Below are 14809 nucleotides of genomic sequence, written 5' to 3'. Positions count from 1 at the left end.
TTGAGGGAGGGTGGTTGTAGGCTGGGGGTTAGAAATGTCAAGGGCAAAATACGGTGAAGAACACGGGGAAGCGGCAGAGGACACCGGAAATAAAAGTCGTGACCTCACAATCTGACAACCATATGTAGCATAAATACTAAAGAGGAGAAGGAAAAAGAGGAAGAGCAAGGGGGTTGATGCTTAGCGCCCAAACAAAGGAAGGAGTTGGCGGGAAGAGTAGGGGGTTTTGAGGAGTTCTGTGCGAGAGAGAAGGGAGAAGTGGCTGGAGTTATTTTCGCTCTTCGATAAGAAGAGTTTTAGAGGTGGGCTCATAAATTGAATCATCCTTTCAAATTGTCTTTAAAGATTTATCTTTGAAAAAATAATTCAAATAGGAAGTTCAATCAACAAAATGTGAAATAAAACACAATTAGGGTGTTCCTCTTCAACCCACTGCGTTTCAGGTTTAAATCCTCATTTCCCTTTGGTGTAGATTAGCGTTGAACATCACTTGAATTAAAAAAAATTGTAAAATAAAGCACTGTCCGTTATATATTCTTCCAATATGCAATAACTTTTCTCAATGAATAAGCATTGGCTAAAACATTTTTTGGTTTTGCTGATTTTTTGCATGAATAATCTTAGAAAATGCAACCTAAAACTAAACAATTATGATCATAAGTTATACCTCAAAAGGTGATGCAGGGCCTAGACGATACTCAGATGAAGCCCTACCAAAAGTTAGAACAAATAAAACAAAGCCGAAACAAAGAGATCAACTTAAATAAAACGAGTTCACGAGCACATGGAGTCGATCCAAGAATACAATGCAGTGTGTTTTCAACCTTACAATGCAATGCAAGGGATGAGGTAGTGGAACTTGTTTCCCAAGCATTTGAGCCCTATAAAAAGGGAGAGGAGTCAGAGAACAAGGTATGCGATCAAAACCCATTGACTAGAGAATACAGATTCAATTAACTGACTTGAGTGTCGGAGTACCTTTTGTAGGTACCCCTCACTATAACGAAGTTTTGGAAAAAATGACATTCACGAACGCTTCTTGACAAGGGATTCAATGAACGGGCGGACAATCAAAAAATTTGTGGAGTTATTTCTTCGTGTAAGAAATCTCACACCGACAAGTTCATTTCATATACCTTTTTGATAGGTATTTTGTAGTTTCTTTATTTGTTCGAAATATGTTATGTGTGCAGGTTACAAATGCACGAAGGCTCCATTTTTGAAATTTCAAAAGAACCTTAGAAACAACAAATAATTCCTTTTAAAAAACCGATTAAGATCATACAAATTTAAATCATAAGGACAATATTAGAAATGAAAATTAATATTTAGAAAGAAAAAGCTGGCTCATTAAGACAAATGTAAAGTATTCGGACCTATTTCAGTAAATAACAAAAAAAAAAAGACTATTCCTAATAAGAGCACACAAAATTGGACTTACAACTAGTTTCCTTTTTTTTTCTGCTACCTCAATCACAGATTAATTGTGTTAACTAATCTATGTTGTAGGTAATATATATATCAACATATATACTAGTATGAATTAATAAATGTATGGAAGACGAATTCCTTTTAAACTGGGTAGAATAATTTTTATCTATTCTCGTAGATACATCTATCATAGGTTAAATGTATTTTATCAATTTTTTTTTCCTTTTAAACTAGGTAGATTAATTTTTATCTATTCTTGTAGATACCTCTATTGTAGGTTAAATGTATTTATCAACTTTTTTTTTTTTTTTTAGTACATCGATATTTGTATACTAAGGGGAGGGAGAGTTCCGTTAAACCACACAATGGGTAGTCTAATTTGGTATCGAATTCACCATTCACGAGATTCGAACCTAAGACCCTTACTTCCAAGTGAAGATGAATACTACCAGACCATAGTAATGAGTTGATGTATTTTATCAACTTATGGTATATGTATGATATATGATGACATAGAATTTTTTTTTTACCTATTTTCCATGAAAGTGCTTAGATTTTCGTATATAAATATTTAAATTAAAATTTTGAGTAAAAAAAATTTAATTAAAGTTGAAAAATAGGAAAACTGTATTAAATCCAACAGTGTCCCAAGAAAAAATTGACGTACGAATTAGGTGCAGCAAAAAAAGACAAACAATATTTAATTCTTATATTTAATCTTAAAATTGAGCAAAAAATAAGTTACAATTTATAAAAGAAAATTAAAAAAAAAAACCGATGTTGATAATTAGTGTATGAAACTAATCCAAAAAAAAAAAAAAAAAAAAAACTATGCAGTAACAACTCGTAAAATTAGACTTATATCAAATTTATTATTTTTGAATTATTGTGACATCCCACATCGTCCAGGGGAGTGATCCTTATATGTATATTCCCATCCCTACCTAGCACGAGGCATTTTGGGAGCTCACTGGCTTCGGGTTCCGTAGGAACTCTGAAGTTAAGCGAGAAGAGGGCTAGAGCAATCCCATGATGGATGACCCACTGGAAAGTTGCTCGTGAGTTCCCAAAAACAAAACTGTGAGGGAATGGTAAGCCTAAAGCAGACAATATCGTGCTACGGTGATGGAGCGGGTCCAGGAAGTGATCCGCCCCGAGCCGGGATGTGACAATTATAATAATTATCTTTCCCATATGAAAATAAATATGCCATAAGATTGCAAAACTAAATATTCCAACAAACATAAATAAATAACAAGTGATCATTTATCATAATGGTGGAAAAAGAGTTGAATTTTTGTATAACGGTATGAGTTCGAATTCCGTCGATATCTAATCTAACAAAATCTATCGTTTGTAAAAAAAGTAAAAATAGAAATAAAAAAAATAAAGATTTTGTAAACGAAGTAAAAATATATAAAAAAGTTGAAGAATTCACACACAAATTGACTTCATCAAATAAGTATTCAAAAAATAAATTAAAAAACCAAAAAGCCCGTCGACAAAATATTAAATGATTGGGAAAGTTAATGTCCGGCCCAGCCCACGTGAGTCCGTTAACCCAAAGTCCGTATCGTAACAGCTCCGTCATTCAAATTCTCCCCAATTTTCGATCTATCCGCCAATCTTCCCCTCCATTACACAACCCCCCTTTAAACCTCTCTCTCTCTCTCTCCCCACAAATCACTTTCTCAGCTACCTCGTGAGCTCTCTCTCTCTCCTCTCCTCTCCTCTTCACTCTTTCTCTCTCTACAATCTGATTCCATCGTTTTCTTTGACAGCCTTCAAATTGCTTACCTTCAAACCCTAAGTCTTCACCTTCCATATATGAATCCATCAAATTTGTAAAAATTGATTGAATATTTGCTTTCTTGATTTGTTCGATTCGTACCAGGAATGGCGACCTCGGCGTTCAAATCAACGACGAAGCGGACGCCGATCGGAGCGTCCAAGGCTCCGCCGGAAGACTCGGCTTCGTTTAATCGGAAGGCGTCTCACCGGCGCTCCCGCAGCCTGAGCTGCTTCTCGCGCGGGTTGCCGGAGCGGACACCGGCGGCTGACGATTACGATGATAATCCGGTTCCCAGCAGAGGGAGGTTCGTCAACACGGTCAGAGGCTCGGGATTCCCGGAGATCAGCCTCGACGACCTCGCCGTCGAGCTATTCGACTCCTCTGCTGACCGGAGCCGCTCGGTTGCGCGGAGCACCGAAGCTACTCCTGCTGACAGTGCCTCACTGAGGCGTGGGAGGTCGGTGTCGAGGCACGGCCCGAGAATTGGTGGCGGTGGTGGTGATGTGAGGGGCGGTACTGGTAATAATTCAGCTGGAGGAAGGGTAGTTTCGGAAAGTAAGGGTAATTCAAGCCGAAGGCGATCGGTTTCGGTTGCCCGGTATCAGATGAGCGATTCTGAGGTGAGAACTGTTGTGCTTATGCTTTTAGTTTCCCGTTGAATTTTGATTTAATGCACATTGTAAAACGTTTAGATACTATTGCTTTATGGCCTTATTTTTTATACTAGTGCAAATTTGAATTAAAGCTACAATTAGAGTGTAATTAAAGATTGTTTAGACAGTATAATGCCATTGAACAAGAGAGTATTGGGATGGAAGAAATTGATATAATTTGTTAATCGCGGATTGTTAAATGAGTAAACTGTCGATGTACCCCTAAACTTTCATCTAATTTTCGATTTTCCCTCTGAACTTTTCTATTGGAAAATTAAGGACTCAAACTAATTTTTTTAGCCGATTTGCCCCTACCGTTAGTTTTTTATATATTTCATCTATATTTCTATTAAGTGAGACCATGTGCACAACATGTGAGGGTAGTTAAGTCATTTCACTCTTAAAAATGATTAGAAAACTGAAAATAAATAAAAAAAACAAAACTTTCCGTCTATTTTTTCCCGCTAATTCCTATCCTCAATTTTATTTTCCTCTCTCATTCCTATGCATGAAAAATGACATATGGTGTTATTGTCTTCATAAGTAGCTAAGTTAGTTCATAAGTAGCTAAGTTAGTCTTTTTCTTGAAGCATGTACTACCATTTTTATTTTCTCTAACAAGTTAATAATTTGACAAATGCTCATGGTGTTATTGTCTCCAAAGCAGTGCATTAATATAAGAAACATGTTCATAATACTCATAAAAAATGCTCAAGATAATTACATACTTCAAGAAAAAGACTAAGTTAGCTACCCTCACATGTTCATAATGCTCATAATAAAATTGAGGATAGGAATTAGAGGGCAAAAATAGAGGGAAAGTTTTGTTTTATTTATTTATTTTCAGTTTTTTAATCATTTTTAAGAGTGAAATAACTTAACTACCCTGACATGTTGTGCACATGGTCTCACTTAACAGAAATATGGATGGAATATATGAAAAACTAACGGTAGGGGGCAAATCGGCTAAAAAAATTAGTTTGAATCCTTAATTTTCCAATAGAAAAGTTCGGGGGGGGAATCGAAAGCTAGGTGAAAGTTCTGGGGGTAAATCGACAGTTTACTCTTGTTAAATTAAACGATTCTTGTTAGCTATGTTGGATTAGTGTAATTCTTCCACTCATTTATTTGCGGATCATTTGTTGTATTTTTAATGATAGAGTGATCTAGATCATACCCACAATCGCAGCGCCGTTAAGTCGGGGAACTTCGTTAGTGGAAACAACCAGACACCCTTGTCCCGTAAGTCAACAGATTCAAATTTTAGACCAGCTTTGAGAAGATCTCTTAGCCAGAAAGATTTTAAGTCCCATGATGGTTACTCAGTAAGTCTTAACTTCTTTAACTTTTGGTATTTTCATTTAATGCTGTTTAATGTGTTTTCCAGTCAGAATAGTTCTCAGAAGTGAATTATGTTTTGAGACAATTTCTTTGGGCCTTTCAGAGCCAGTCTTCGGTCCTAACCGATGATGAGGGGAGGGATGCTTATTCCAACAAAAATGGGGTTGAGAAAACTATCCGAGCTGTATATTCAGAGAAGAAGGTCTACTTTTGAACCATTATGTTAGGATAACAACCTCCGTGTAGTTCTTTACATTGGTCGTTTTGTGTTATGATAACCACCTCGGTGTAGCTCTTTTATATTGGTTGTTTATTTTTACCTTCTTGTCACCCTTTAGGCAGAGCACCCTGCTGGTAATGATGTTAAAAGTGGACTTTATGAAGTGATGCGGAAAGAACTTAGACATGCTGTGGAAGAGATCCGGACAGAACTTGAAATTGTATGTATTATAGCGTTCTTTATATCTTTGTTGACATTTGCTTCATCCCTTATGTTCGATTTTAGAGTTTTGTCCTCCTGTCATATGCTTCCTAACCTTGGTTCCTTTTTATCTTATTCAGGCAAACGAGAAAACTAAATCCACTGTTTCAGCACCTGGTGATTTACGTTCTAACAGTAAAGATGTACTTCAGGCTGTTTCTTCGATCAGGAAGAATTACTCCTCCAAATTGGAACAGGTATTCATGTTACTATAAAGGCTTAGTTTAGTTAAGGAAGAGTATGTGGCCTTGATTATATAGATATAAAGGGCAGATCATTGTTGGTTTTTATTGAAGTTGTTAACTGAGGGTGCCGTATGCCATTTGAAAAAAGTTTGGCTACTATTGATCATATTTTTCTTTTTTTTCCATCTATGTGACAGTCAGAAAAACGAAAACAAGATTTATTAGCTGAAATAGTACTGGAGGAACAACATAGTAGGGAGCTCTCTAAGATTGTCAAAGAATTGCTTCCCGAGCCAAATAACATTGTTGCCGCAGACAGATCATCAAGAACCAGAAGGGTACCAATCTGTCTGAAACACTGCAGATTTGCATGTTACTGTGTTTTTCTTGGGATTTTTAATTCTCTTTGTTTTACTTTCTTATCAACTCCTGCTTTTCACTTTCACAGAGGAGTAACGACAGAGGTAGGATGTCTAAGCGACTGACTGAGGAGGCGGAGAGATACATTGAGGACTTCATTTCAAATGTGGAAGACACAGATATATCATCAGTTGACGGAGAAAGGAGCGATACAAGTTCAAGTATAGGAGGAATAACAAAGCACGAAACTTATCTGAGTCCAGCTTTTTCTACTCCTCTTCCTGTCACAATGGATGGGGTTGTTCTACCTTGGTTGCAGTGGGAGACTAGTAATGATGCTACGCCAATAGGATGCAAGAATAAGAACGAACCACAGGTGATAAATGATTAGCTCATCTCGCGATTATAAAGTCTCGCATATGGACAGAGTTGACATGTGCAGTTCTTGTTTGTCGAGCCCATTTTGTCTACTATTGCAGGCTGATGTTCATGATCGTACTATTTTTATCTTCGTTCATGATTTTCTCCTCTCTTATCATCTCAATTTCATTAAATTCATTTCTCAGGGAGTGATAAAAGTGCAAGATCAAAGTAATCAATCTGTTAGCAGCCACGGAAGCTGGAGCCCTGGAATAGTCGACGCCCTGTCAATTAACATGGAAGATGCAGGTAGTAAAGTTGGAGGATATAGAAGCTACCAGTGCCAGTCACCCCTTGATGGGTCAAATGGTTCGCAGTTCGACATGGAAGAGTATCTCCAGCTCAAGAAAAATGACGATTTACTCTTCGAAAGGTTGAAGCAACAACGGAGAATTAGTTCCGGCGGTCTCCTGCTATGTAACCGGATGCTTTTTTAGCACAATTGTTTACTTTCAGGTTGCTTGTCACTCCATAGTAAACCAGTGACACTTTGTATAGATTTTTCATTTTTATCGGCCAAGTGTTTTTAGCTTTGGATTTGATACAAATTTTATGAACCGTCCACGCGATTAGTGTATGCATGTTCTGCATACACTTAAAGCGTCTGAACAGCTGTTCAAATTAAACGAATCTCTAGCGGTTGACAACTCTGATTCCTGAATCCGTGACTAGTGCGAGATGTACACTTGCAACTGACTCAGCTTTGTTACGGATGTTAGGAATAATCGTCCGTGGCTGTCCAAACCGAATCTCCGGCAGAGATCGTGCATCAAATTTAGATCTGATTGCACGAACGCTTGACACGTGTCCCTAGACAATCAGGATCATAGATTATGGGAGAGGAATTTCAGTTACACAATGACTCATTGAATAAAGATACGTTCCAGATTCCACAGCGGGTTTTCTCTTTCTTTTAAATTCTGAATACTTTGTACTGTGGAATACAGTGAAAAATCACAAGGGTATATCAGATTTTTTCTTTCTGATCGAACGGCCGAAATTTCTTCCACATTTTAGTTAAATCGAACCACTATACACAATTTCAATTTAATTAGGATACAAACTCCAAGTAACCAGTCACGTAATCATATTGGATTAGTGACCTAATTATTTAAATTCAATCCGAAAAATTAGATTTATTGTTGTTTACGCATAATCAAGGAGATTTGTGGGATTAACAGTTTTGATTTCCTGCTGAAAAAAAGATGGGAGGAAGTGGAGAAATTAGAGAGGAGGAGCAGCAGAAGGAGGTGCAAGATATCAACGACTGGCTGCCGATCACGAAATCAAGGAACGCCACGTGGTGGTATTCTGCATTCCACAATGTCACCGCCATGGTTGGTGCTGGTGTTCTTGGCCTCCCCTATGCCATGTCTCAACTTGGATGGTAAGCAACCTATACATATATATAGTTTCCGTACTTTCTCACTATCTCTATGGGAAGAAAAAACATAAGCAATCAATGTTTTTATGTGAGGATTTTGTGTTTGTGTTCGGGGACAACGTTGTGTTTAAGTTAAAAGTGAACCGTTATAGGTTTTTTTTTTTTTTTTTAATTTTTGAATTTTTATACAAACAAGGGCGTAGCCAGGAAATTTTGAAAGGGTGGACTCAGTAATTTTTAAAGGGTGGTCGTTGCTTGCTAACATGAATTTTGGGAGACGAATAAGGGAATATTTAAAGAAATCATGAAACGATAGAAATTTAGTACTAAGAATAAAGATCATGAGTGAATAATTCATGGGAATTAATTTTCTTTTTCATCTAAACGATCTATTTACAAGGAGAGAGATTCAAATTTAGGTACAAAAAAAGGTCGGGCACATTGAGCTACTAGGTTATTTGGGGTGAATATCATTAAAATATATTGTAATTTACTTTTTGAAAATGCTACATGAGCTATAGCCCCTTGTATACAAATGATGTGAATGCTCTTAACCGCTTAACCTACAAGCCCTCTTCTAAGTGTTTTACGTTCTAGAAAATATAATCTAATCAATTACTATGTGTTTCTTGTATTAGGGGCCCTGGAGTAGCGGTGCTGGTTCTCTCATGGATAATTACACTCTACACCTTATGGCAGATGGTAGAAATGCATGAAATTGTACCTGGCAAGAGGTTTGATAGGTACCATGAGTTAGGGCAACATGCCTTTGGGGAAAAGCTAGGGCTTTACATTGTGGTGCCCCAACAACTGATGGTGGAACTTGGGACTTGCATAGTGTATATGATTACAGGTGGCAATTCCTTGAAGAAGATTCACAGCACTGTGTGCCCTGACTGTAAGCCTATCAAAACCACCTACTTCATCATGATCTTTGCATCCGTTCACTTTGTTCTCTCCCACCTCCCTAGCCTCAATTCCATTGCTAGTGTTTCTCTTGCTGCTGCTGTCATGTCATTGAGGTATGTACGTATATTTCTTTATTTTATTTTTTAATTATTTTAGAGATCTGCTATTTGCACTCCGAAAAGGTCTATCTGCTCTCCTCCTCGGTGTAAAAAATTGAAGAGGAGAGCAATGCAGAACAACGTTTTCGAAGTGCTTACAACAATTCTGTGTTTAAAAGATATATATCCAACTCTATCTCTTGATGAGAGAGATGGAGAGAAGGGTTTCATGATCCTGTGATAGGGAGAAACCAATGTGTACTCTTAGGTTCAGTTTGGTGTCAAGGATTGGATTGGAACGAATAACTCAGGATAAAATGAATGAATGACTACTCCCAAAACCTTTTCCAAGTTAATGGTAGACGATGGAGTAGTTGTGAAGAAAACTTATCCCCACCTTCTAGTCGTCTCTTTTTTTAGGGGATTGGAAAGGATAAGTTTCGTTCATTACCGATCCATCTTCTAACTTGGACAATTTTTTGAAGTTAGTATCCATTTCTTCTTCCAATGTACATCTAATCTAGTGAGTTATCCATTTTAATCCAATCGTTGTTAAATGCAAAATGAGCCCTTAATGTTAAGGGAACACTAGTTTCAATAAGAAATTCTCTTAATCCATTTAAAGTAAAACTAAAGAATTCAAATTCCATCTGCCTACAAATTAATCTACAAATTCGGTTTGTAAATGTCGTTTTAACTGTGAATACTTGTCCAATTCAACAGCTACTCTACCATTGCTTGGGGAGCTTCTCTGCACAAAGGGGTGGAGCCACAAGTGCAGTATGGTCCCAGGGCTTCAACCGCTGCAGGGAATACGTTCAACTTCTTCAGTGCTCTGGGAGATATAGCTTTTGCTTTTGCTGGCCACAATGTGGTTTTGGAGATTCAAGCAACGATTCCTTCCACGCCCGAAAAGCCGTCCAAAAAACCCATGTGGAAGGGGGTGGTTCTTGCTTACATTGTGGTCGCAATGTGCTATCTCCCTGTTGCTCTCATCGGATACTGGGTGTTTGGAAACCATGTCGAGGATAACATCCTCATATCGTTGGAGAAGCCTGCTTGGCTTATTGTTCTTGCGAATTGCTTTGTTGTTGTTCATGTCATTGGAAGTTATCAGGTACGCTACTATTTTAAATTTATGATCTGCATAAAAATCTGTTGAGTTTCTGTTTTTTCTTGCATAACAAGTTTTTTCAATACATATATGTAGGTCTACGCCATGCCGGTGTTTGACATGGCGGAATTATTTCTGTTGAAGAAGATGAAATTCAAGCCATCTTTGTTCCTTCGCTTCATAACACGTAATGTGATTGTTGGTAAGTAGCATTTTCCTGCTCGTTTATCTAATCTTAAATCTTGGAATGACTTCATATATAAGTCGTTCCATTGTAAGAGATGTGATCAACAATGTAAATAATATCGATACTCTGTATTTCGCCGATGCAGCATTCACCTTGTTCGTTGGGATTACATTCCCCTTCTTTGGCGGGCTTCTCGGTTTCTTTGGAGGATTTGCTTTTGCTCCTACAACATACTATGTAAGGAACCATAAACCTCTAAATCCCAATTCCCATGCAAATTAAAATGTCTAAAATTTCTTTGTTTGATCGTTTTGCAGCTCCCTTGTATCATGTGGCTTGTCATCTGCAAACCAAAGAAGTTTGGCCTTTCCTGGTTTGCAAATTGGGTAAGCTTAGCTCTCAAGGAATCGAAGTTTATTTTTTCCCTTCGTATTCTTTCATTTTTAAACTAACAATTTCGGGCTGCTTGTTGCAATGACAGTTCTGCATCATAGTTGGAGTGTCACTGATGCTTTTAGCTCCGATCGGCGCATTAAGGAATCTCATACTTCAAGCCAAGAACTTCAAATTCTACTCTTGAACATATGCGCCTGGAGATTGAGTTGAGACAAGAAATTGTGTTATTTAAATTTAACTTTCTTTAATAATATTAGGACCTGCTTATTGCTTTGTATAATTCAGTTAGTTTGGTGGATATGCAATTTAATACAGAACCTCTCTTATTGTTAATGGGAAACTCTTCAACAATATTATTTTGAGCTCTATCAATTGTAATTTTTAGATTCAATCTAATTCATTATTTGAAGAGAAAAAAATAATTTTCGACCATCGAATCGAAGGAGGCTGAATATCTACTAAGCTCCTGTCCATGAATCCGAGCTGTGACTGTGAGAGATTGTTTTTTAAAGTTACGAGGCATGCATGCATGTCAAAATTAGGTGTTTTCCTTTGCTTTTGCTCTCTGCATTACATTCATATAATACCAAACATTTTTCTGTATATTCACTTAATTCGCTTTGCATTCAGATTCCACTTTGATGCAATTGCCGTGAAGCCTGAATAATAATCTGGATTTGGTTTTTAATCAATTTTAGCGCTGATAGTCTGAATTGAACCTGAGAGCATGTGAAGCAGCAACATACAAGTTTAATAAAGCAAACAAACTTAGTTTTGATTGGTAGAGTTATATCTGATCTATACCGCAAAGCTTGCGGTCTTTATGTCACGGCAATCACTTGTACAAGCGTGACAAGAAGTCTGATGCGAGTTTCAGGAAGAAAAAGGAGCAGCATTAAATATATATGTTTGTTCTCTGTCTATGCAACTAGTAATGGTCAGCACTCAGTAGGAGAGGAGGAGGATCACAAGAAGCAACCGGAGTGAGTCTAATGAGAATATAACCGGTGAGGAGTATAATTAATCTTAATGCTTACATCCTGAGTTCACAATTCACGTCCATCTAAGTTGATTGGTACCAGAAGTTTCACCATAAAGCTAATTAGTTATATAGGAAGTAGTCACGCTCCTTACAAGTCCTCGTAAATTTCGGTTTGTCATTCTCACAGCTACTGCTCCTTCGACATAATCAATCTATTCAACTCTTTTTTTGAAAACACGCCAGAACATAAAACATTCAAATAGGAATCAAGAGCACATATAGCGGCCGGCTAGTGTATTATTTTGTATCTAATATTCTTTGGATTATATAATTAATAATACTGTATAGACACAGAAAACAATTACACTTGTTTGTTGACAAACTTTCTAATACAAGTTGATACTATCATTGTATATGGAATATTTACATGTATTAGAGAATTGTCAATTCTGTCAGTTTTATATGTCTAAATAACATTATTTAGCAACATAAAAAATAAAAAATAAAAATAAATAAAAAAGAACCAAGACAGATACCTAAAAATTAGGCTTAACCAATCATTGAGTGAGTAGTTTGACAAAGAAAAAAAAATCATAGAGTTAGTAGGGCAACTGAATTTAGTTAACAAGGAGCTAGGGAACAGTCCTAGGAATGAAGGAAAACGAAGACATCCACACTCTCTCGTGGTGACTGATATGTATTTTGGTGCCTTTAGGTACCGTTTGGTACGTGGGACGGGACGGAACAACATGGGACAAGGCGTTCCGTCCCACGTTTGGTGCGCCTAAAACGGGTGGAACGAGCTGTTCCACGGGACGAGTTTTGGGTGAATTTTCGTTCCACCTCACCCCCCCTGGAACGACTCGTTCCACATCCGTGGAACACAAAATTATAACCTCTCTGTCTCCTTCTTCTTCCTCCTTGTTTCCATCCGAGAGCATCTTTGCTCCCGCTTCATTCCGTACCGTCCTATCCCGTCTCATCCCGTCCCATTCCGTTCCGTCCCGTCCCTTCTACATACCAAACGATACCTTAAAGAAAGAAGGGACTAAACACCAACCAAAGAAAATGCCTATATAAATCCAAGGGTCAAATTAACCAACCCAAATGGCTTGTTCCCAGAATGGCCAACATCCCATATTCTGAAAATATGGCCCCTTCTGCCGTGCATGCTAAGAATTATGGGTTCATGCACCATGCCCTCTCCTTCTCTTACTTGTCCATTTCATTCAAATTTCAAAGCAAAGATTTCTGCATCTTCTGGTTGTGAAAGTTTGGTCCCTTTGGACCACTAGTGGAGCCAAGGTGGGTGCAATGGGATTCATTGACCCTAGTAAGTTTGTTGGGCCACTACTTTCTTTTGATGCAAAGAAGAGAAAAAATGGGAAGAGGTATTGCTTTGGTTTTTTGAAGAATAAAGAAAAAGAAAGGCTGATAACTTTGGTTTTATAATGAGAGAGAAGGCATAGCCTTTTGTTTTGGCAGCATCCAATATATATTAAGGTATTTGTAATGGCTTTTGGTTTTGAGCAGCAGCAGAAGAGAGAAGAGTTGTTTGTCGACAGCTCCAATTTGTGAGCAAAGGAGAGAGATGAGAGCCACATCAGGGAGAGCATTCAGCTCTTCCATTTGAAAAAGTGCAGTTGGGTCTACCATTTTCAGAGAGAAGCAGACGCAGAGAGTGAGAAAAACATGGGGCACTATTTAGAGAAGGCAGTAACGGATTGCTTCATTTTTTGCTCTCCTTTGAGCAATTACTCATATTAGTGCTAGAGAAATTTGTTACCTATTTTCATATCTACTTGTTCTTTATTTGAGTGAGAGCCATGAGTGTATGTGGGATTTGGGATTTGAGTTTGAAATTTATTTTTAAATGAAAGTATGATCGATTTTTGAAAGCTATTTTTTGACCCCATTGCTGTAAATTCCTGGCTCCGCCACTGCTTTGGACCCTTATGTTAAATGAATTTTAACCGTGTATTTTTCTCCATTTTATTTTATCAACAAGACGCTATATCTTATGATTTATGCAAGGCATGTCCCCAATCATGTAACCCTAGATGCAGCTGTAAGTATAAAAGCTAAGTACCAAGATATTTTTAAAGCAAATCCCATGTGATATGTAACTTGTTTTTATAGATTGTTGCGGAATCAAATCATTATAATGGTGAGTTATTGTATAATCATATTTCAGTTTTAGAAGAAATTTTTATATAAATAGACATATACACCATTAGAATGATTTTTTACAGACTGTGAATCAAGATCATACATTCATATACATGGAAATGGAGGCTTATTTTAGCGTACATGATATTCATCTTCTATCTATTGTGTCTCGGATTTAAACATTTTTTTTATCCTCTAGTCTAGTGTAACTTAGAGTAATAGTATCGCTTGTAATTGAAAAAAAAATATCATACGTTCAAACACAATTTCACAAAAAAAAAAAAAAAAAAAAAAAAAAAACGATTCTTACGTATAGTCTAATAACAATATCGATTTTTAAGGCTCCTAATGCGGTCCTGTGGTTTCTTATGAAGGATTAGAAGAATTGTCTTTGGCGATTTGTCAAATGCGATTTATGTGTACACATATTTATAGAGATGGAAATCAGGTTGTATATATTTTAGCTTCTTTTGGGGCAGAGAGTTATACTTATTACTGGTGGTCCACGATTCCATTTTGTAGCCTCTGCTCATGCTCATGATATTTCTTTTTGTCCTTATTACCGTTTTCGTTGATCATTTTTGTCTTTGAGGGTCTTGGCATAGTCCCCCTGCATCTACCTTTTTCATTTACTTTCACTTATTATCAATAAAATTGGTGGAAAAGGGACGAGTCGGGTGTTTCTGGGTGTTGGGGTCCTCACTCCTTCGTTGGGGGTAGATGCCTCGCATACGACCATTGCCGATGAGTTAATATTGCCTTATAGAGTTAATATAGCCTAATCTTTCTTCATTTGAAAAAAAAAAAAAACACACACACACACACACACAAAACATTACATTGCAAGAGAAGAGAAAATCATTTTTTGATTCATGAAACTAAATAGATCAAAGTCTGGTTTATTGAT

At 37.2% G+C, this 14809-nt stretch overlaps 2 protein-coding genes across 4 annotated transcripts; both read left to right on the top strand.

Annotated features, from left to right (window-relative positions):
* The first annotated feature begins 2996 nt into the window (after nucleotides 1-2996).
* LOC103950050 lies at nucleotides 2997-7200 on the top strand. Of its 3 annotated transcripts, XM_009361202.3 has the most exons (9): nucleotides 2997-3133; nucleotides 3326-3843; nucleotides 5037-5201; nucleotides 5321-5419; nucleotides 5556-5657; nucleotides 5779-5895; nucleotides 6081-6221; nucleotides 6332-6619; nucleotides 6810-7200. In XM_009361202.3, exons 2-9 carry the CDS (start codon nucleotides 3328-3330, stop codon nucleotides 7098-7100), a joined length of 1719 nt encoding a protein of 572 aa, XP_009359477.2. In that variant the 5' UTR covers nucleotides 2997-3133; nucleotides 3326-3327; the 3' UTR covers nucleotides 7101-7200. The 3 variants fall into 3 exon arrangements, with proteins under 3 accessions (XP_009359477.2, XP_048444033.1, XP_048444032.1); XM_048588075.1 differs by having other exon boundaries at nucleotides 3029-3843; XM_048588076.1 differs by lacking the exon at nucleotides 5037-5201 and having other exon boundaries at nucleotides 3026-3843.
* Nucleotides 7201-7442: 242 nt separating this feature from the next.
* On the top strand, nucleotides 7443-11082 carry LOC103950109 (lysine histidine transporter 1-like). The gene is made up of 7 exons (XM_009361259.3): nucleotides 7443-8050; nucleotides 8686-9069; nucleotides 9778-10171; nucleotides 10265-10370; nucleotides 10501-10592; nucleotides 10673-10741; nucleotides 10837-11082. The coding sequence occupies exons 1-7, from the start codon at nucleotides 7869-7871 to the stop codon at nucleotides 10933-10935; spliced, it is 1326 nt and encodes a 441-aa protein (XP_009359534.2). The 5' UTR covers nucleotides 7443-7868; the 3' UTR covers nucleotides 10936-11082.
* Nucleotides 11083-14809: the final 3727 nt, after the last annotated feature.

Source organism: the organism of the source record quoted next, unplaced genomic scaffold (assembly GCF_019419815.1).
Source record: "Pyrus x bretschneideri cultivar Hongxiangsu unplaced genomic scaffold, Pyrus_bretschneideri_v1 Contig27, whole genome shotgun sequence".
NCBI lineage: Eukaryota > Viridiplantae > Streptophyta > Magnoliopsida > Rosales > Rosaceae > Pyrus > Pyrus x bretschneideri.
Note: the sequence above shows the minus strand (reverse complement) of the source record. Positions and strands in the feature narration are given on the sequence as shown.